The 23,156-nt window shown below is 31.8% G+C and overlaps 1 protein-coding gene across 1 annotated transcript in view; it reads left to right on the top strand.

Moving 5' to 3' along the window:
* LOC100369631 (alpha-N-acetylneuraminide alpha-2,8-sialyltransferase-like) overlaps positions 1-21,955 on the top strand; it is a 30,906-nt gene extending 8,951 nt beyond the window's left edge. Inside the window, exons 2-7 of the mRNA XM_078011690.2 lie at positions 4,676-5,274; positions 5,750-5,894; positions 7,361-7,473; positions 9,668-9,757; positions 13,467-13,708; positions 18,899-21,955. Coding sequence (XP_077867816.1) covers positions 4,676-5,274; positions 5,750-5,894; positions 7,361-7,473; positions 9,668-9,757; positions 13,467-13,708; positions 18,899-19,149 — 1,440 coding nt within the window. The 3' untranslated portion in view covers positions 19,150-21,955. The remainder of the gene's footprint in view (positions 1-4,675; positions 5,275-5,749; positions 5,895-7,360; positions 7,474-9,667; positions 9,758-13,466; positions 13,709-18,898) is intronic.
* The last annotated feature ends 1,201 nt before the right edge of the window (positions 21,956-23,156 follow it).

Raw genomic sequence — 23,156 nt, 5'->3', positions numbered from 1 at the left:
TGTAAAATTTAGCATAGAACAAATTATATAAATGACAAAACTGTGAATTTAAAAACAACTGAATATGCCTGAAATGGTAAATCAGTGAAATTTAAACCCAGTGAAAATTAGTCATTTTACAGTATTTACTTTTACTGTTGTGTATAACCATGTGGGTGGGGGTGGGGGTGTATAATTAGTCAAGTATGGTAATTTATTTTTGGAATCAGAAAAGTATGCATAGTATTTAATAAATTATTGCATTTGCTCCATTTCTTCACTTTTTGGTATATTTTGGAATATAAAACATTGTAATTGTGAATCTTATTGGAAAAATAAGATTCTTCTATTAGATGATTGTCAAGGCAACATATCCTATTCAGTGTGTGTGTGTGCAATGTATATATATATATATACGTGTTTGTACATACAGTAAAAATCAATTCAGCTGGACAGTTTGGTTTGGTTACTATATCAATAAGGATTTCTGGTGGGCATGTTTTTTAATACCAGGTGACCCACTAGTGTGGTTTCTTGCATATGGAGTAATCAACCATATTTATAATAATCACAGAATACTATGTTGACTCTGACTTACATTGAGTCCAGTGTGTGTCATGTCTAGACAGCGTTTTATTTTGGCTCCTTCAATTAAAAATATAATAATGTCACTCTTACTGATTGTAGCTGTATTCATGCCATCTCACTCCTCAGTCTAAAATGTGTACATCAATAGTTTTTACCTTGCCCGTACCATCAAAGATGGAAGGGAAAGGTATATTAAGGGGAAAATGTCTTGTCTATCCGCCGTTGTCGTCGTCACTATTGTCGTCATTGTTAATAATTGTAATATTGTGTGCACAATAACTTTACTAATTCAATTCCAAACTTTATCAAAATTTGGTCACCTTATTCATCAATATAAAGTCTTCCCTGAGTATGGAGGACAGATGTCCTGTATGAAAATATCATGCAAAAATTGAGAAAAAAACTAACTATTTAAGTTGATTTGCATACAAGGCAGAGCTTGCAACATGATAGCTATTCATAGAGGATGTTTTTTTACTTTTCAAATAATACAGTAGTCACACAATGAATATAATAAGGCAGTTCATATTTGTCTCGGTGTTGGTCCGACCCAAATTCAAAATTTATTATGACAATGCATTTTTATATTGAAACAAACTATGATAAAGGGAATAATATTATATAACAAAAGGCAAGGTAACCATAGTTCAACTATGTTTTTTTTAGAAAACAAGTTGACCAAAATTGTCTTTCTTTCTCTGGCTACTACTACTGTAAAACACAGGAATGAATGTTTGCAGAAAAAAAAACTTTTTGGGTGCTGAGTGTAAAATATATATATTTGCTTGATTTAATTTTCACTGAATCATCCCTTCAGTAAAAATAGATAAAATCCAAGTAAAAATAAAGTATTTTACAGTAGTCAACTTGAACTAATGACATTCATTGATGATATAATGTTGAATACATGCACTCAGGTTTCTTCAGTTGAGTGTGTAGTAAAATATTTATTGACTGAACATAGAACTATCTGCAGTATTATCATCTACTGTAGTCTAGTCCTGGTTGTTTTCATGCTTACACTTGTAATGAGAAAAAAATGTTAGTGCTTTTGAGACAATTAAATCTTGATGAAATGTCAATATAAATTCTTTGAATATCATCTTGAATATCATATTATGGGGAATTATCATGTTTATTTGGTATTAAATAAACTAAAATGTGTAAAATTATGGTGTGTTCAAATTACTGCACAGTGAGTTCAAATCACCACACAGTACTGTATGTTCAAATCACTGCAGAGTGTGTTCAAATCACGGCAGAGTGTGTTCAAATCACTGCAGAGTGTGTTCAAATCACTGCAGAGTGTGTTCAAATTACTGCACAGTGTGTTCAAATTACTGCACACAGTGTGTTCAAATCATCGCAGTGTGTGTTCGAATATATGCTCACCATCTTTGTACTGCCTAAAAGTGGTCGCTATAGACAGGTGGTCTTTATACACAGGTTTGACTTTACACCACCATTGCATTATGCTTATGTTTCTAAACATGGCTATATAAATGCTTGTTATAAAGACCAGTACAACTTATCAAAAACAGGATGGGTGGTATAGAATTTCTCTTAATATATACATTAAACTTGGTAGATCCTCCAAGGTACTGATTTTAATGGGGTATAACCTTGTACTCAAAAAATTGGTACTTAAATTTGTTTATACAAGAGTCCCATTTGACCTTCTCTTTACAAAAATTCTCTTGCTATGATATTATTATCCTCCTCCAAATAGTCTGGAAATCATCTGTTTGTCATAGGGCTTCAATGAATCATCTTCAGTAGAACATATTTGCTTGACATGACACTGGCCTAGATAATGTCTTGTTTGTATTAGATGGGGACTGTAAGGTTTTCCCACACTCCTTCATGTACTGGTAGAGGTTGACCAAAATGTGAGTGATGTGGAGCAGGGGATGAGATCTTCCACACATTTAAAGAAAGTCAAACAAATGATTTTCACCAATATTATTTTGGAAATAAAAATTAAGTGAAGATAAAATTAATTTGTAGTTTTTTATGGTCAACATGTGTTTAATATATTGAAGCCTGTGAAGTGAAGGCCATATGTTTGTTAGTATGAAGCCAAGGTGAACGCATAGCATGGACTGCTTGGTATTTTATTGCCAGCCATGAACTGTCATGGTCAATGACCATGATGACCATAGTAAACTGTGGTTATGGCTTGAGTAACCATGGTCAACCATGGGTAACCATCAATTACCTCCATTGCTAACCTTTTTCAATACAATTTCCAGGTCCGACTATTTACTCAGCAGTATAAATCCAAGTACAATCTTCCCTGCCTTCAAAACCTGCATATTAGGTTTGGGATACTGGTTTGCACATGTGCATTTGTAATTAGAAATTAAGACTAATATTAATTTGTCAGGAGAGACAGCAGTGACTTCAATGTCCGGAAATGTTGCCTGACTCAAAAATATTTATTAAAAACAAAACAAAACAAAACATTGAATTGATCAGCTCCCTCTTGCCAATGTAATGAAATTAGTTATGCTAGGAATATTTTAAAAAGTAAAAATAAATATTAAACTAAACCTCTGTAAATGTGCACAATTAAAAAAAAACTAGTTGTGTGTTCCAGGCAGCTAAGATCATTTGTCCAATATCCTAAGAACATACAAGACAAATGGTCATATTAAAATATGACACACACATAGTCATCGTGTCACACATATGCATATGTAATTATTCCATGATACAAATCAAAATGATATTATACGTGGTACATTTACAACTATGGGACCTTGATGCACATCAATTTTTTTTGCAGATAAACTCACAATGGTCAAACGGTGGCCACATGGTTGTCTGCGATTCAGTTACAACTTCAGTTTTTTTAGTAGTTTATTAAGTTTATTATTATTAATATTGCTATTTGCAGTACGTAAATTAATGAAAGTGTGATATGATAAAATTGGACATTTAACAAATATCAAATTGATTCTATCACATCCAAAGGCATCAATATACATTTTTACAGACAGTTAAATTCTGTTTTTAGTTTCACTGTCGACTGTCAAGCGGAGCTTATCATATGAGTGATTGTCCATCGTACACATCAACTGTTTACTTTTTCGACTTCTTCCCGAAAACTACAAGTCTGATTGATTTGAATCTTTATGTATCTACCTTTGACAGACCTCTTCTAGAATTGTTCATTTCATGATGATATTTTTAATTCTCTAATTTTAATGAATATTTTTGTCATTTTTGGTAAAAAGTATAATTTTTCACTTCTTGTTAAAAACCACAAGTCCAATTTCTTTGATACTATACATATACCAGTATACAGTTATTGTACATTATGCAAGCTTAAACTGTGCTAGTATAGTGCCATAGAAAATGATAGGTGAATACATTTCTTGTTTTATTTTTTGTCAGATTTGAGAGATTTAAAAGTTGTAGTTTCTAAAAACAGTACTTTAGTACTTTTTTGTATGAATTGCTACTGAACATATACATGTATATAACATGACGTGTATACAAATATTATTTTGCACACAATATAAAATTCTGCTGTGCACAAATGTATGGACATTTATGTAAATTTATTATATACATATAGGCAAAATAGAATACTGTATATATATTTATTTTATGTGTATACATTGTGATGTCAGTTAATTATTTGCTAAAGTATATCTTCTCAGCTACCAATTATTTCACCACCAGTTCCCTCTTTTCATCTCAAATTCACAAAACAGTCCCGTTTATAGTCTACACTTTCCTTTAGAAGATTGAGACAAAAATGGCAAAATTTTGTGAGTGGAAATTGAAAATTTTGTCTGTTGGCTCCAATATCAGAGTTTATTTCCAGAAATATTGAAGAATATAAAAAAAGTGTCAAAAAAATTGAGCAAGAAAGACTGGTGGTGGAAGGATTAAAAACTCATACATGCACATGTATGTTAATTGTATTGTCAAAGAATGTGTTCAGACAGGGATTGGTAGACCTATAGATTCATTGACTTGAAAAATTTATATCCAGGATATGACATAACTGGTATTTCTACTTGATGTGATCACCATACTGACTTTATGTACACCCTGGCATTCCCATATTAACATTAATTTTTTTCCTACTTTTCAGATGCCAATAAAACAGTTCTTAAGGTGCTTGCGGAATTTTGGAAAACTTATTTTGTCACTCGTGCTTCTAGTAAACATTGTCATCTTTGTTAAAATTTTCAGCGGTAAAGGTCTTCTTTTAACCTCACATCAGGACGAGACACATATTTCCCTGAGTCGAAGTAAAATTCAAATTCAAGACACTTTAACTTTTACGAAATCAGATTATATTGCAAATGAGAAAAATAGTAATATCGTTGCTACCAAAGTTATTGAGGAGATAGAACATGGAGATGATAACGAGGATGATTTAGTCGATGAAGATGACACCGTTGAGAGTTACCTTAGCAACACAAATAACAACAAAAGTAATGAAACAAAAATATACACAGCTGAATTGACTAATAGGACTAATGCAGTTTTGAAAGAAGTGAGTAAAGGCGAATTGAGTAATGATACATCTATCTGTTCCGCTGCTGGAGATATCTTAGGCGAGAAATGTAAAGATATTACATTAGTTCAAAATCAGACAGCACCAACTGTTAAAAGCGATAGCAATTTAGGATTTCCATGGTTTGACAAGAAGTGGAGTTTTAATGCAACAGCCGCAGATGAACTAAGGTAAGTACATGATGAACATACCACTTGTAAATCATTAATATGTGCAATTGTGTTGCATATGGTCGAACATTTTGGTCGTTCATAAAATTGAAGGTTGGGTGTTTATACTTTATACCCATAAAATACACCATGTTGCTTATGTGAATATATCGATACATAATTTGTCTAATTCAAGATGGCCGACTGGTAGCCATTTTAATGGTAAAAATTTTAGAGTCAATTAATGTCTAACTTGCCTGGGTTTTTTACTTTCAAATTTTAAACATACATACATACATATGTATCATAAAACATCACTTTTTAATCAGTTTTATTTTTAAAATTATACTTATTACCTTGGACTGTTAATGTCTTTCTTCAAAACTATGTAAATTTTGAAGACATACATGTAACAGTAATAAAAACAAAACAGTAACAAAATACGTTATAATATACATATTTTTTTTTTTTTATCATGTGATGTTCTCTTCTGTAGAACACAATTGGAAGAATCATGCCATACACGAGAACTCTTTTTAACTACAAAGCAAAATGTTAAACAGAATTCGACATTGCAGTATGAAGGAGAACCAAGAAAAAGATTACTTATTACATCACAAGTACACAATATTTTACCAAAGGTAAGTGTGTACAAGCTACTGTAAAATACTGAATGGGTGATTCAGTGTAAAAATAAAATCCAGCATATATATTAATTCTTATATATTACCTTCAACGCTTCAAAAATCAGTAAAAATGAATTCCATACAAAATACCCAAAAAGTCTTTTTAGCGAAAATAAATTCCAGCTAAAATAAAGTATTTTACAGTACTAGATGCGCAGAAACATAACGTGTATGAATGTGCTTTTGGGAGTCTGTGCTTCAAAATGTTAAGTGTTATTTAGATGTTCCTTATTATAACTCAACTCCAGCTTTCAGAAAACATTATTAGTCCCCGTTCAGACGCAGTCCGAAAATGGGGACTTATGTTTTGACCTCTGTGTGTCTGTGCGTGCATGCGTCTGTGCGTGCGTCCGGACCTGTATCTTAGAAATGCCTGGACCAATCACAATCAAACTTCATACATACATCATACATGATATTATACATATGCACATCAATTTGTTTCACGATCTGATTCAAGATGGCCGAATGGCGGCCATTTTTGTGCTAAAAATCATCAAAATCAAGCATTTCGTGGCTGTTTACAGATGGATTTTGTTCAAATTTGGTATATACATTAGACATTATAGGACCTTGATGCACATCATTTTGTTGCACTATCTGATTCAAGAAGGCCGAATAGCGGCCATTTTTGTGTTAAAAAATCCTAAAAATCAAGCATTTCTCGGCTGTTTACAGATGGATTTTGTTCAAACTTGGTATATACATTAGACGTTATGGGACCTTGATGCAAATAACTTTGTTTTTCAGATAAGATTCAAAATGGCTGACTGGCGGCCATTTTGTTTTAATGAATGTGGCTCTCGTGCCATATCTCTGACTTGCTTTCACTGATTATATTCAAATTTTAAATAATCATTATACATCATGTCATAGATAAACAGATATATTGGTTTGACGATCCTATTCAAAATGTCCGAATGGTGGTCATTTTTGTGCTAAAAAATCATTATATATCAAGCATTTCTGGCATTTATGGATGGATTTCGTTCAAACTTGGTACATACATTAGACGGGTTCCTGATGCACGTCATTTTATTTTTCAGATTGGATTCAAAATGGCTGACTGACGGCCATTTTGCTTTAATGATTGGGGTTCTAGAGCCATATCTCTTAAATGCTTTGACTCATTATATTCAAATTTTACATATTCATTATACATCATGTTATATATATACATACATGTATATTCAAAATGGCTGATTTTGAATGCTGTTCCAGAGCAATATCTTTCAATATGGACAAGTACTTGTTTGACGATCAGATAAAAATGTCAATCATTTTAATGTTAAAAAATCATATTCCTGACATGGTTATATTCCAGCTATATTACTATAAACAAAACTATATATCTTAAATTTGATAACTAACAGGGACTGTGCCATGCATGGCTTGTTATTTGTATATTTTATTTTCTCCAGGAAATGCCCTTTGTTAATAAAACATTGAAGAAATGTAGTGTCGTTGGTAGCAGTGGTATCTTACTTGGAAGTATGTGTGGCCAACAAATTGATGACTCAGACTTTGTAGTCAGGTAAGTAAACATCATCATAACCTCTTTGCCATGTTTTACTCCTTAATATTAAGTTTAACAATTTACTATACTACTGTCAGTACCTACTTTGAAATAAGTTTAACTTTTTAATAAACAGTTAACAATGGTACGCAAATGCAGTTAAGTGGCATCAACTCACATGTAAAACCATTGTGTTTCTGAGTAATGATTGTGTTGCCATCTGTTTTTACTATGGCGTATTAGTGTTGAGTAATACTTACAGTAATGTATTGATATTCTGATCATTCAATGGTGTTTAAAGTACATTGCAATGCACTGTTTATTATGTACAAAACACCTCCCACAAATTATTGTGATCACCATGAAGAATAAAATCAGTTGGTGTGGCCCCTTACCAAACTGTTTTTTTTTTGTGGCAACTAGTTCGCACGCTTGTGGCAAGCATAGCGCAAGCATATTCGATTATCAGAACATTCTGACAACTAGTTGCCAATCATTGCCAGTAGCAGCAATCATTCTAGCATCTACTAAGTTATTTGTGTCAACATTGCCACAACACAGAGTAAACATAATTTTGTGGCAACTAAGCGGCAAAAGTGGACATTTATAAAGTGGGCATAAGTGTATGTATATCTTAGCCGTAAGTAAATAAAGGTTGTGTGACGTCAACATTGAATATGTATTTAAAATCTTTCTTTATTACACATCACATTTGACTTACAAATTACAAACTTATACTGAATATAAAAAATATATTGTCAGAAATTGAATGAATGGAATGAAAAATGTACTAGCCCAATATTGTACAAGCATGCAGCCTGTCGGCTGTTATAGCTCTGCTGCATACTTTGATCCAAACTAAGAAGCAGACTGAAGACACTGTTGCAAAATATTATGGTGGTAAACCCAAGGAATGCACTTACATTAATAAACTATTCAGTTAAGCTGTTTTCAAGAAAATGTGAAAAGTGACAAAATTATTCACAAAAATTAGAAAATTCAAAATGTTGTCATAAAATGAATTGGTGTGGTTTTATCAATAAGGAAATTATGTGCTAAATTTAAAACCTTGGATGATCTTTATCAACTTGGTTTTAAATTTAATCACCTACTTTTGTGGCAGGGAATTATCGCTGCTCTCCCAGATAATTGTAAAACGTCGGTAATTTGATGTTTTAAAAGCTGGTGCAACTTTTCATGTGAAAACAAAAGTATGCATTTTTTTTTTCTTGTCAATGTAAGAACATTATATTGTATTATAAAAAAACAAGATTACAGAACAGAAATTAAAGAAAAACAATCAAAAAACAACGTATATCTCCGCTTGCCACGTTCTGTATAGAGTTTTTTTTCAATTTTACGTACGTGCCAAAATCATGGAGTCCATCTATAGGTCGTAGATTGAAATATTTTTTTTACCGAAACATCATACCAGTCATTATGTTTCCCATGGTCTCAGCATCTTGAATGTCCGAACGGAACAACACCGTGCAGGTTTATGTCACAGAGTGGGGACGTGTCATATGTATTCACTGAGTGGACCTCTCACATTTTGTGAAGTTACACAGTTCTGTTATTATATACTTTATGTTTAAAAATGACATCTATTTATTTTTCAAAATTATTATTAGACTTTACTATCAAAAATAATATTTTGCACTTTGCAAATCCTGTAAATCACGACTAGTTTAGCAAGGCAATTAAAATTTGTTGCTTCACTCAGAATAAATCCATTGTTTGATTTTGTGTTTGTGTTGGTGGGGTTTTGTGCGTGGTGGTAGTGTGTGGGGGTGGGGGGGTGGGGGGTGTGATGTGCCTACCTATATTTCCTTGCCACAAGCAGTTTTCTGGCAACTGTGCCACAAGCTGGATTCTGGCAGTTGCAATCTTTACAAGAATTTGTGGCATACATGCCGCAAACTTTGTGGCAACCTTGCCACATTAAGTTGTGCTTGCCACAAGTATGTGCCAGAAGCCTTGTATTTCCGTAAGGGGCAATCTTAAAATATTGGACCACTGAAAGTTGTGGTACATGTTTAATGCCAAATCAAACATAAATTCATGTTCAGGATTCATTACGATGCTCACAGGGATTAGTGAAAGGTTTTGTGGATCATACAAAGTCAAAATACAACTCTAGCATTTTTAGTCTCTTATACCATTGTATCAAGATTAAATATTTGTTTACAATTTATCTTTTTTTTATTTGCAGACTTAATTTGCCAGGTGTTTACAATTATCGCAAAGATGTTGGATCAAGAACTGATTTGGTCTCATGCAATCCAACAATTCTAAAATCAACGTAAGTCATTTTTAATTTACAGTAAGGTTTTCACAAATTCTCAATGTCTGTCAAAACATATTTGATATAGCCCTAGACCCCCTTGCCAGGTTACATAAAAACAAGAAATTTTTTATGGACTATGGTAATAATTTCAGAGTGCATATTTTATTAACAGAAAATTTACTTGCACAGAAAAATGACTTGCACACCAACATATTTTGTTTGCCTAACCAAGTTGTTCAATCTCATAATTTTTTCCACTAAATATTTGTTACAACATTTGCACATTTTAAGTATTTTCCATAATTTCTCTGTTAATTTTGGACCAAATGAACACAACTTCTTCATTGGCTGAACCTTTTAATAAAAATTTTTATAAATTCATGAATGTTAATTTGTTTTGCGAAAGATAACAAAAATTGACTTCATTCAAAAACTTCAATATTGCCAAAAATGAAATATAAACCTTTTACCTTCCCCATAAATGTAACACTTATTTCTTGGTGAACTTCAACAAATTGAAAATAATTGGTTTAGCACTGTCATATACTGTATTTTCTCTATTAGTAGCGCATTCACTTATTATGTAAATGAATATATGTATATATATATACTTTATAAATTATAAATTATATTTAATTAATCAAATTTTGCTTACAATAAATGCATTTGCTGGTTTATGTGTATTTCAATTAAAGATGTGTTTGTAATAACACAAATATGGTACATGTACAAATATGTACAAAATATTTTAAAACGCAACTAGCATGTTATCATTGGTTGCATGTCATTTATCTAAATATTTGAATTCCTCAATACATCTATATATTACAGCATTATCTGATGTTTCATGCTGGTTTTTAACATGCAATTATGTGTACATTATCTTCTACTATTTTAAAAGGGATCATATTAAGGAGTTTCATGCAGTGATAGCATATCACATTACTAGATTTTAGTTCAGTCTCTAGTCATTTGGAATCTTCCAGCTGTCTTGTAACAAGATTACCAATATTGCACTAAATATTATGCTATTTATAGTTCATAATGATATATAATTTTATGTACTGCATGTTTTTAATTTATTTTTCATTGAATAATAGCATCATATGGCATTATAATTTGTTGTGATTTTATCATGTTTTTAGCTCCGCTGTCGACTTTGTCAAGCGGAGCTTATCATATGAGTGATTGTCCGTCGTCGTCGTCGTCGTCCGTCGTCGTCCGTGTCAATGTTTTACTATTTCGACTTCTTCTTGAAACTACAAGCCTGAATGCTTTGATACTTGGTGTATACCTCTCTTATCTTCAATTCTCTTCAATTCTCTAATTTTGGTGAATATTTTTGTAATGTAATTTTTGGTAAAAAGTGATATTTTCGACTTCTTGTTAAAAACAGCAAATCCAATTGTTTTGATATTACATATATAGGTACTATATGTGGACCTCTTTCAGATTTGTTCATTTTGTAATGATATCTTTAATTCTCTAATTTTGGTGAATATTTTTGTCATTTTTGGTAAAAAGTAATATTTTCGACTTCTTGTTAAAAACCGCAAGTGCAATTGCTTTGATAATACATATATAGGTACTACATGTGGACCTCTCTCAGATTTGTTCATTTTGTAATGATATCTTTAATTCTCTAATTTTGGTGAATATTTTTGTCATTTTTGGTAAAAAGTAATATTTTCGACTTCTTGTTAAAAACTGCAAGTGCAATTGCTTTGATAATACATATATAGGTACTACATGTGGACCTCTCTCAGATTTGTTCATTTTGTAATGATGTCTTTAATTCTCTAATTTTGGTGAATATTTTTGTCATTTTTGGTAAAAAGTGATATTTTCGACTTCTGGTTAAAAACCGCAAGTCCAATTGCTTTGATATTACATATATAGGTACTACATGTGGACCTCTCTCAGATTTGTTCATTTTGTAATGATATCATTAATTCTCTAATTTTGGTGAATATTTTTGTCATTTTTGGTAAAAAGTGATATTTTCGACTTCTTGTTAAAAACCGCAAGTGCAATTGCTTTGATAATACATATATAGGTACTACATGTGGACCTCTCTCAGATTTGTTCATTTTGTAATGATGTCTTTAATTCTCTAATTTTGGTGAATATTTTTGTCATTTTTGGTAAAGAGTGATATTTTCGACTTCTGGTTAAAAACCGCAAGTCCGATTGCATTTATTTTACATTTATAGGTACTACATGTGGACCTCTCTCAGATTTGTTTATTTTGTAATGATATCTTTAATTCTCTAATTTTGGTGAATATTTTTGTCATTTTTGGTAAAAAGTGATATTTTCTACTTCTGGTTAAAAACCGCAAGTCCAATTGCTTTGATATTACATATATCGATACTACATGTGGACCTCTCTCAGATTTGTTCATTTTGTAATGATATCTTTAATTCTTGTTTTGGTGAATATTTTTGTAATGTTTGATAAAAAGTGATATTTTCGACTTCTTGTTAAAAACTGCAAGTCCGATTGCATTTATATTACATTTATAGGTACTACATGTGGACCTCTCTCAGATTTGTTCATTTTGTAATGATATCTTGAATTCTCTAATTTTGGTGAACATTTTTGTAATTTTTCGGAAAAAGTGATATTTTTGAATTCTTGTTGAAAACAGCAAGTCCCATTGCATTGATACTATGCATATTGTTCATTTTCTAATGATATCTTCTGTTCTTTAATTGAAATATGCATTGCTAACAGCGGATCGAGCTATCTCAGCCGAGAGGCTGCTTGTTTTAACAGTTCTATAGAGTGGATGTTAAAGAAAAATTGCATTTTTTGAAACCAAGGTTTTTGAAATAATTTAGGACAACAATAAATACCTTGGGTAGACCTCTCTCAGATTTGTTCATTTCATGATCATATCTTCAATTCTCTAATTTTGGTGAATATTTTTGTCATTTTTGGTAAAAAGTGATATTTTCGACTTCTTGTTAAAAACCACAAGTCCAATTGCTTTGATATTACATATATAGGTACTACATGTGGACCACTCTCAGATTTGTTTATTTTGTAATGATATCTTTAATTCTCTAATTTTGGTAAATATTTTTGTCATTTTTGTTAAAAAGTGATGTTTTGAACTTCTTGTTAAAAACCGCAAGTCCAATTGCTTTGATATTACATACATGTATATAGGTACTACTGGTACATGTGGACCACTCTCAAATTTGTTCATTTCATGATGATATCTTTAATTTTCTAATTTTGGTGAATATTTTTGTCATTTTTGGTAAAAATTGATATTTTCGACTTCTTGTTAAAAACCGCATGTCCAATTGCTTTGATATTACATATATAGGTACTACATGTGGACCTTTCTCAGATTTGTTCATTTTGTAATGATATCTTTAATTCTCTAATTGTGGTGAATATTTTTGTCATTTTTGGTAAAAAGTGATATTTTCAACTTCTTGTTAAAAACCGCAAGTCCATTTGCTTTGATATTACGTATATAGGTACTACATGTGGACCACTCTCAGATTTGTTCATTTCATGATGATATCTTCAATTCTCTAATTTTGATGAATATTTTGTCTACAAAGTGGAATAATGTATACAGGTTATGTGCACTGATTAGAAGCCAGTTCACTGGGATAGCCTTGATAAATTGTAATTCAACAATGTTTTCTGTTCATCATTTAAAATATTAAATATTTATATTGTTTCGTTATTTTTCTTCTCACAGTTACTCAGGTCTTCAAACCAGGGAAGCAAGACAAAGTTTTATTGAAGCGCTTAAAGAATATGGAAATGCTTCAATTTATTTACCAGCATTTGCCTTTAAAACCTGCACAGAGTCATCGTTCAGAGCTTATACAACGCTGCGATCCACTACCAGGGAAGTTGTATTTGCTCACCCAACCCACATGTGGTTGGTCAGGAAGTTCTGGAATGATCAAGGAGTAGGAGCTGTCAGGATTTCATCCGGTGAGTTAATATTATGAGTAATTGTTACTATTCAGTGTTAGTAAATTAATATCAAGTCACATAAATCACTAATGAGGAAAAAATCATTGCTGTATGTTCTATGTTCATTCAATATGTGGAAAACAAAGAATAATTAGAGTTTTGTACTTATAATTCTTGAAAATCAATTTTTGGTTGCTCACATGTGTCTCAATTGTAAATATGGTTCTAATGGAGGAAATGGGGGGGGGGGGCTTCTAATTTTAATATGATACATGCATTTCTAATAGAGCAGATATATGGTACATACGAGACAGTTTATAATTCCAATCTTTAAGCTGGCTTAACAGGGTATTAGGGTCATTTAGTTCTGCCTCACTTGTCTGTTTTGAAATCATTCATATCACCATTTGTATCACAGTTAGATATGTGTTTACTTGTAATTGACAATTTCCTTAATGCATTATACCTGTAGTTTCATTATAGTGAGATGTCTAACGTAAGCGAAACCTGTCAGCGAAACCTGTTTTTACATTGTACCCCTCACTGATTTTATGACGGAAGGAGTTTCTCTTTATCACTTACAAAATCCCGATTCCCATGATGCATTGCAAGTGTTTTGATGATCTTGATTGTGGTTATATACCATGGTTGCGGTACTTGTTGACTTAAAACTAAAAAAAACATAATCATATTTAGATACAGTCAGGTTTAATAAAAAAAAACTGATTACCTTGCTGTATTACATATAACATGAAAGTCGAAAAATAATTTATTTTTGTGTTATCATTAGAGCGACAACCATTAAAACAATGTTTTTTTTTGTTTCTTGCTGTTGCCTTTAGAAATACACAACATGAATAGAAAATAACACAAGAATTAACTTCAATATAATTGCCACAAAAATGTTGATGTAAGAGCAACTATATGAATGTTTACTAATGTTATATTCACTACGCCATTTACTATGTCAGTATCAGTCTGTTCAGGTCATCTGATAACGCACTATATGTATAGAATAAAAAGCCCTGAAGACATGTGATTATTTTAAGAATATAGATATGCTTGGTATCTGTTTTATAAGTTCCATCTGTCAGTATGAATGAAATAATGATCTTTAACCATCAGTAGGGTATATGTGTGATTGATTCATGCTCTCTTACTTAAGGTAACAAAGTGCATGTCATGTATTAACTATAAAATGTGTACTTTACGTGCTGTAATACAAGTCTCTTGTGGTGTGAGCCGACAGTGATTGCCTGTATATGTTGCATTGTGATTAAAATAATTGGGTCATGCTGTACAGAATGTCAGAGTTAACTTACAATATATATTTACTATAAGGGATTAACCTGTGAGTATTATGGGAGAGGTATTAGTTTTGATAGGAAGATCTACACAGGGTAAAATCCCGCAGAAATCATATATCACTGCATACAAATCATCAACATGAATTATAGAGGATATAGTATTTCATAGTTACTGTAACAATAACATAATTTAATGTACAGTTTCTACCCCCCCCCCCAATTCAAAATCATTCACCCCTAAATTGTGTAAATTCTTTTTATTCTATGAACAAATTGCTTAGAAATATATACTGTAAATATTATTAGCTTCTGTTCTAACACGTCTGAAACCAAGAACAAAATTGCTGTTCCACAATCATGTTTCTGACATGCCTTAACCAATCACATTCAGTCTTTGCACAGGCATGTGTTGCATGATTCAATTCAAGATGATCCATTGACATCCATTTAAAAAAAAAAATCTACAAAATTAGTTCTAGAACCAGATCTTGCCGCTGTACTAATGTAATCTACCAATTTACTAATCCCCAACAATTTCAATTGACACATTTAATTAGGTCATTGCATGAAATTGTTGCTTTTTTATAATCAACTTTTTATTTTAGGACATCTGGTGTTTAGCTCATGAGGGATCGCTTGATTACTAATGAAGACTGTTTATATTATATTATTTTTGGTTTATGTAAATTTATTAATTTGTGTATACTAGAATAAAGCGTACTAATAATTCAAAATTACGTATGTATTGGTTAAAGTATTGCTTTTTGGCTGCTTACCGGTGTAGTCCATATTGAGGAAAAATAACATTTCTTGTAAATGTTTCAATATTTATTCATGATAAGTTATAGTTTTGCCATCTTAATACTTTAAAATCACAGTACCACAAAATTTCCACATGATATTCTGTATGCCTGGGTCAATATCAGTCAGATCCAGAATTAATTTGGTTGTAACTGATGATGATTTGCATCATGGTTTGATTCAAAGTGGCTGACCGGTGGAGTGCGCCCTCAAACGAATGATTTTATAGGGATCTTGAGTAAAATGTGTCAAGGAAACAATGACATAGATTTAATTTAGCAGACTTTACTTATCAGGAAATATAGGGAAATTAAAACCCAGTGAATAATTAATGCATTTACAGTAGAATCTCAAAAATCAAATTGAATCAGCTTGGTGACAAACTATAATAAGATGTTTTTGAAGATTTCAATATCAAAGTAAGATTTTTGTTCTAATGTAAGTCATTAGAAGGCCAGGGACTAAGTTGCAAAAAAAAAAAATCTTGGTGCAATGCATCAGTGATGTGTCATATTGGCTTTCAGAGCTAGCACACTACTGTTGGCCATTTTGGTAATAAAAATCATAAAACCAAAATGTACATAAAAGATTCTGCAACATCAGTTTTAACAACTGAAGATCTATCAAATTTGGTTGATGTTGCAGGTAAATAATAGTTGGGTACCCCAAGTGTGGGGTAAGAAATATTGCTTATAGACCCTGTTGCCTATTGCCTATTGCCTATAGACCCTGTTGAGTTTACTTGTCGTGTCGGAAATGCCGTGCCAAATTGAATAGTTATGAATATAATAGTAAATCTTCCAAATAGACATCTAATACAATATCTTTTTTAGGCCAAGCTAAGGGTCTGGATGGGGTCTTAAAAATGTTAGTATAATATAAAAATACCAAGCTTACGCAGCCATTAAAAACAAAAAGATCAAGCAACAGACATAACTAAAACATGTTGTATTCATTTTGGACTGACCTTCACATAGAAAAGAGTGTTCTTAAAATTGAATCAATTTGTTTCAATTGAAGACATGGAAACTTGTTGTAAATTATAAATCACAAAACCTTCAGCTTTGCATTTCTATTCTAAAATACAAATTTTGTGAATTCTTAAGTGGGGGTCGTATTTGGGTCATGTAACAAAGAAAAAAATGAGTTTGGCAGATTTGAGAAATTGGCCTTGATCAATGGAGAAAATAGAGACTCAAGTAATGAACACATTTTTCAAACATGTAAAAAACAAACTTTTTTTTTTTACAAACAGCCTCACAAATGGCTGTTTTTTTAAAATCATTGCACACACCTAACATTTTTCCACAGCCACATACCCAGGGAAGTTAATTGTCTGTTGCAATGTAATTTAGAAATAGAATATTTACTATAAGGTGACAGATTATTTCATTGAATATTCATATTATATTTTGTTCATGTTGTAAATATAAATATAAGAGTTTCTGAAGATTATACAATATCAATGTATGGTTTTTGTTGTGTCATTGGAAGGCTAGGTAAAAGTTGCATCACAAGTGGGTACACTACTAGTGACCATTTTGGTAATAAAAATTATGAAATCAAAATGTATATGAATGTGTCGATCTGCAACATCTGTTTTAACAATTACAGATCCATAAAATTTAGTTGATGTGGCCTTGCAGATAATTGTAAAATTTAATGTTGTACAGATGAGGTGTATTTTACTGCTTCGTAAATTAGAGAAAATATCACAATTAAATGGTAGCAACGAGAATCCCACTTAATTTCTGTAAGCAGTATCTTGAAATTTCAGTTAAATAAACCATTTGCATACAGTATTGTCAATCATTAGAAAAGAATAGTACTATATAAAAACACTAAGCTTACGCAGCCATTAAAAACAAAACGATAAATCAACAGGACAAAACTAAAACATGTTGTATTAATTTTGGAACTGACCTCAGCATAGGAAAGAGTGTACTTAAAATTGAATCAATTTGTTTCGATTGCAGAAATAGCAAGTATGTCAAATTTCGTTTGGATAATAAATTGAAATGCTGTAAATTATAAATTGTAAAAAGCTTCTTTAAATTCTAATCCCATCCCAGCATATCAGTTTTGTGAATTCTTAGATGGTGCGTTTTCAATATCATAATAAATTGAGTTCCGGTATATGCCTCGGAACATACAGATGACATTATTGCCTACATCAACTGTCCTGAAATCTTCCCACATTTAAGAGTTTATTTTAACCTTCACACTGCCACATCATGGGGTATAGGTGGCAGCCGTGAAGGAAGTATTACACTGGGGTGCATGTAATGGTGCTATAAAATAAGAACTACTTTTTAGTGTTCACATTGTACCTATATAAAAACTGTAATATAAACTGAGTGATTGTGAAATACTATACTTTGCCCATTAGAGATGGCTTATTATATGTAATTATCCAGTGAGTGATGCAATCCACACAAGTGCAACTATTACATGACCTGAAGTTATTGTTTATATTACAGGATAGTTTAACCCTGTATACCCAGTTATTTGAAACTATTCATAAGTTGCCATGTGATATTATCTTAGCTTGCTACAATTCACATACTGTCTTATTTGTATTATTTTACATGATTAAGGTCATGATGGTACATTCTCAAGTACACAAAATATTGCAATGCAATTTTCACTTACATTTGCATGATTTTACTATTTTGAAGGATTTGAGCATGTGTTTTAATTTTGTAAATAAAACAATGAGTTTTATTGTTATTTTACATGTTCATGTAAATTTAATTTACCAGATTTTACTTATGAGCAAGGATAGTGAAATTTTAAACCCAGTGAATAATTAATGCATTTACTGTACTCAAAGTATATCTTCTGTTGGCATGACAACAGTTCAATTAACCATTTGCTCCTGGGCTGAGAGAGTTTCCACATTTACTCTTGGACTGGAAGAGACTGTTGAGGTGTGGAATACCATATTTGCTCTATTAGCAGCACATTTGTGCAAGTGCTAGATGATTAAAATCACCTTTTCTGATTGCTACTAATAAAGTAAATCAAAAGTGATGTTCCACCAAGATTGTTTTTAAAAGCTTCAATGATAATTTTTGTTTTCTCCATTCCATTCTTGTAGGACTATTGCTGTTCACCATTGCTATGGGACTGTGTGATGAGGTTCATCTCTATGGTTTCTGGCCCTTCCAGGAAGACATGCACGGTAGACCAGTCTACTATCACTATTTTAATGAGAATGCTTATATGCTTAACAAGAAGAAGAAGAAAATGCACTGGCATGAGATGCCATCTGAATTCAAACAGTTGCAAGATTTACACATGAAAGGTGCCATCCATGTGCATGTAGGCGACTGTCAGTCAAAAAAATAGTATTTATATAAATTTTTAAATTTAAAGGAAATCTACAGTTAATTTCATGAAATTCAATGTTTTTTTATCTAAAGTATTTATAAATGTATTAAACTCACAGTTGAAAACAACTTGACCAATCAAAATGCGATGTATCCCTTATGAAAATGATCTGAAGATTTTATACAGAATTGTATAAATTATATTGAAATATAATAGAATGTAATTTAATATTTTTTTCCACAAAAGTCTGCAAATTTTCATACAATTCCTACAGAAAATGAATATTCTATACATACTACATTCGTATATTCAATTCCATAAAAATTCAATAGAAAAGGGGCCAACATTTTGTTAAAATCTACAGAAATTCTTCATTAGAAACAGTAAATCTGGCAAAAATTGAAGGGAACTCGCTAAGATTCATTTCTGACCAGCATTATGAAATGGTTTTAAAATAGAATGAAGAGCGAGGGTCTTCCAGAGTAAATGTTTATAAATATTTTTTTTTTTAAATGTTTATAAAAAACATTCATGTCTTTATGAAATTCACTGTACTGGTTTATAAAGTTGATAATTATTTAATAATCCAATATATTGGTTTGCCCTTCTATACATTGCTTCTATTTTATATTTAAAATCATTTTCTGACTACAAGGGCTATATATATCTTCTATTAGAATCACACATAAACAAACTATTATTGTTGTTGACTTATTTTGACTATTGCCAAACTTATGTTGTTTACGTAAGTGTGTGCGCTATGGATACAGTCAACACCTCTGACGTTTTTATGCTGAACTTTGCGAACTATTGACATTGTACATAGTTGGTATTATTGAACCATAATTTAATACATGTATAATCACACTATAAAGAACATGTGACCACCTTTGGATGCACTTTCAAATGGTTGTGCTATGGCAAGAACATTGTGGGAACATTGATTAACCTGGCTAATTATTTAAAACCTCATAATACAGAACTTTATCAATCTTCTTTTGAAGAGTTAAGATACTCTACAAAGTCATCTGAGCTATTACGATTGGTACTAAGGTAAAGTTGATTGTTTTCCTATTTTTTAGCGAATAATTTTGTTGCTTCTGCATTGAGTGTCTACAAAAGCTGTAATTCAGAAGAGCCGTGTTAAGGCAGTTATTTGACAGTTTGATAAAAAAAATTGTAAAAGTATTTTAGTTTGCCAATACTTGTGAAATCAGCTGTGTAGAGGTCATTTATACTGGTGCTTTGTGGGACTACAGTTCAGTCATCCTAAATTGTCAGTTTTGTAATTTAAAAAACAGTTATAATGCTCAATCCATAATGAAGAGCTATATTAAAAAGTTTAAATCACAAAGTGTATAGTTTGTCTATAAATTACTTACAATTCCTTTTATAAGAGTTAGAATATACTGAACTACCGGGTATTTACAATAATTTCTTACTTCATAGTTTTTTAGATGTTATTTTTATAGTCCAAAATGTTTGTATGTTAGATGTTTATATGTTTGTGGTAAATGTGAAATTATTTTTAATCCTTGCTCATAGATAATTAAATAGAATATTTGCTCTATTACATGTAGTATGCAATTATGAATATTAACATTTTTTAATAATCCAGTATAAAATAAATGTAATTATGTGCACTTCTATTAGAGATGTGATTCTAATAGTGCAAATTCAGGATTCCGGTACACAGTCAATTGAAAATTCAGAATTGGTTTGGTTGTAGATAAATTCATTTTCTGTATGTACTATGGTACATACTGTAGTGTTTTGTTAGTTATATTTACTTACTGTTATTTCTTAATATATTAATTAATTTTGTGTTTTTTTAATATGCTATTAGATTATTATATGGGTTTATATGTATCAACATATATCATTTCATTTTAAGTTTGCTCAATACAATTTTTTTTTTATATTTTGCATATAGATTGGAAAAAAAGCAGGGTCATGCCCAATATTGTTAAGACTGACAAAATCTTGCTTTAAGTGGATAATGGAGTTAATACACAGGATTCTATTCTATGGGAAAAGTAAACTATGAGCTGTTCAATTATAATTTTTCTTTACAATATTGAAAACTTGTGTCTTGAACTAAAACTTGAAAAAAGCGATATAGAGCAATTTGTAAAGATGCACCAGTTTTAGTAATTTGCCCTATGCTAAGACATTGAATATTTTTTCATGGGAAAACTCCTGTGTGTCTCATGTTTTGGAAACTGTATTGATCAAGTTTAAAATTTGAATCTATTTTTATTTTTAACATTTTCATATATCCCAGTCTCTGAGTGCATGTAAAATAGAGTGAACACTATAACGTGTATGCTGCTTATCAGGTCATGGATCTTGCTTGATCTTTAACAGGGTAATAATAATATGATGAATTAAACACCATTTAATCAGAATTATGTAATATATATAACCATATGTAGTTTAGCAAATATGTCAAAACCGGACCACTGCCAATGAATGCAGTAAATCAAGAACAAGGCTGTAATACATTCAAAAGTATATTTTGAGGTCATTATGAAGACGTATTACATTTTATAAAGCTAATCACACAATATATAAAACATCCACAAATTAATGACTTCAATACACTCTCCATTCAAGGGTAGTGTGCAATACAGTGGTGTAATCTAATATAGTTTCTTTTTTCATCAGAAATATTGTATTTATTTTTAGTTTATTCGATCTCTAAAGCACAATTTTCATTCTATGTAATTACCTTTGTTTTTGTATGACAACGATCGCATAATGTATAACCTTTCATGGTCCGATGTTTTCTAAGCAATAAAAGTAACTGTATTTTACATCAAAATTGTCTGTTGTGGGTAATTTTTGTTGTCGTGTTGTGCTATTATTTAATACATACACACTCAACTTAAAATAGATCACAGTTGTAAGTATGGTTCCTACATGAGGGTTTCTGTCAGGATCAGACTCAACAATCCCCTTCAACTCTTAAACTTCACCACTTGACTTAAAATATATCACTGTCAGTGTAGGTTCTTCGCGAGGGTTTCTGTCAGGATCAGACCCCACAATCCCCCTTCAACTTTTAACTTCACCACTTGACTTAAAATATATCACTGTCAGCATAGGAGCAAAGTAGTGGCAAAATACGGCAAAGTAGTGGCAAATTAGTGGTAAGTACGGCAAAATAGTAGCAAAGTACGGCAAAAAAGTGTCAATGTACGGCACAGTGGTGATTAAGTAAAGCAAAGTAGTGGCAAAGTACGGCAAAGTAGTGGCACAGTACAGCAAAATCGTGGCAAAGTACGGCAAGGTAGTGGCAAAGTACGGAAAAGTAATGGCAAAGTAGTGGCAAAGTACAGCAAAGTAGTGGCAAAGCACGGCAAAGTAGTGGCAAAGCACGGCAAAGCAGTTGCAACGTACGGCAAAGTAGTGGCAAAGTACAGCAAAGTAGTGGCAAAGCACGGCAAAGTAGTGGCAAAGCACGGCAAAGCAGTTGCAACGTACGGCAAAGTAGTGGCAAAGTAATTTCAAAGTACGGCAAAGTACTGGCAAAGTACGGCAAAGTACTGGCAAATTACAACAAGGTAGTGGCAAAGTACGGCAAAGTAGTGACAAAGTACGGCAATGTACGTCAAAGTAGTGGCAAAGTACTGCAAAGTAGGTGCAAAGGATGGCAAAGTAGTGGCAAAGTACGGCAAATTAGTGACAAAGTAGAGGTAAGTACGGCAAAGTAGTGGCAAAATACGGCAAAGTAGTAGCAAATAACGGCAAAGTAGTGGCAAAGTACGGCAAAGTAGTAGCAAAGTACGGCAAAGTAGTGGCAAAGTACGGCAAAGTAGTGGCAAAGTAGTGGTAAGTACGGCAAAGTAGTGGCAAAATACGGCAAAGTAGTAGCAAAGTACGGCAAAGAAGTGGCAAAGTACGGCAAAGTAATGGCAAAGTACGGCAAAGTAGTAGCAAAGTACGGCAAAGTAGTGGCAAAGTACGGCAAAGTAGTGGCAAAGTACGGCAAAGTAGTGGCAAAGTAGTAGTAAGTACGGCAA

This window comes from Saccoglossus kowalevskii, chromosome 1 (assembly GCF_978046115.1).
Source record: "Saccoglossus kowalevskii chromosome 1, keSacKowa6.1, whole genome shotgun sequence".
In the NCBI taxonomy this organism is placed as follows: Eukaryota; Metazoa; Hemichordata; class Enteropneusta; family Harrimaniidae; genus Saccoglossus; species Saccoglossus kowalevskii.
This window is presented reverse-complemented; position numbering and strand designations above follow the sequence as displayed.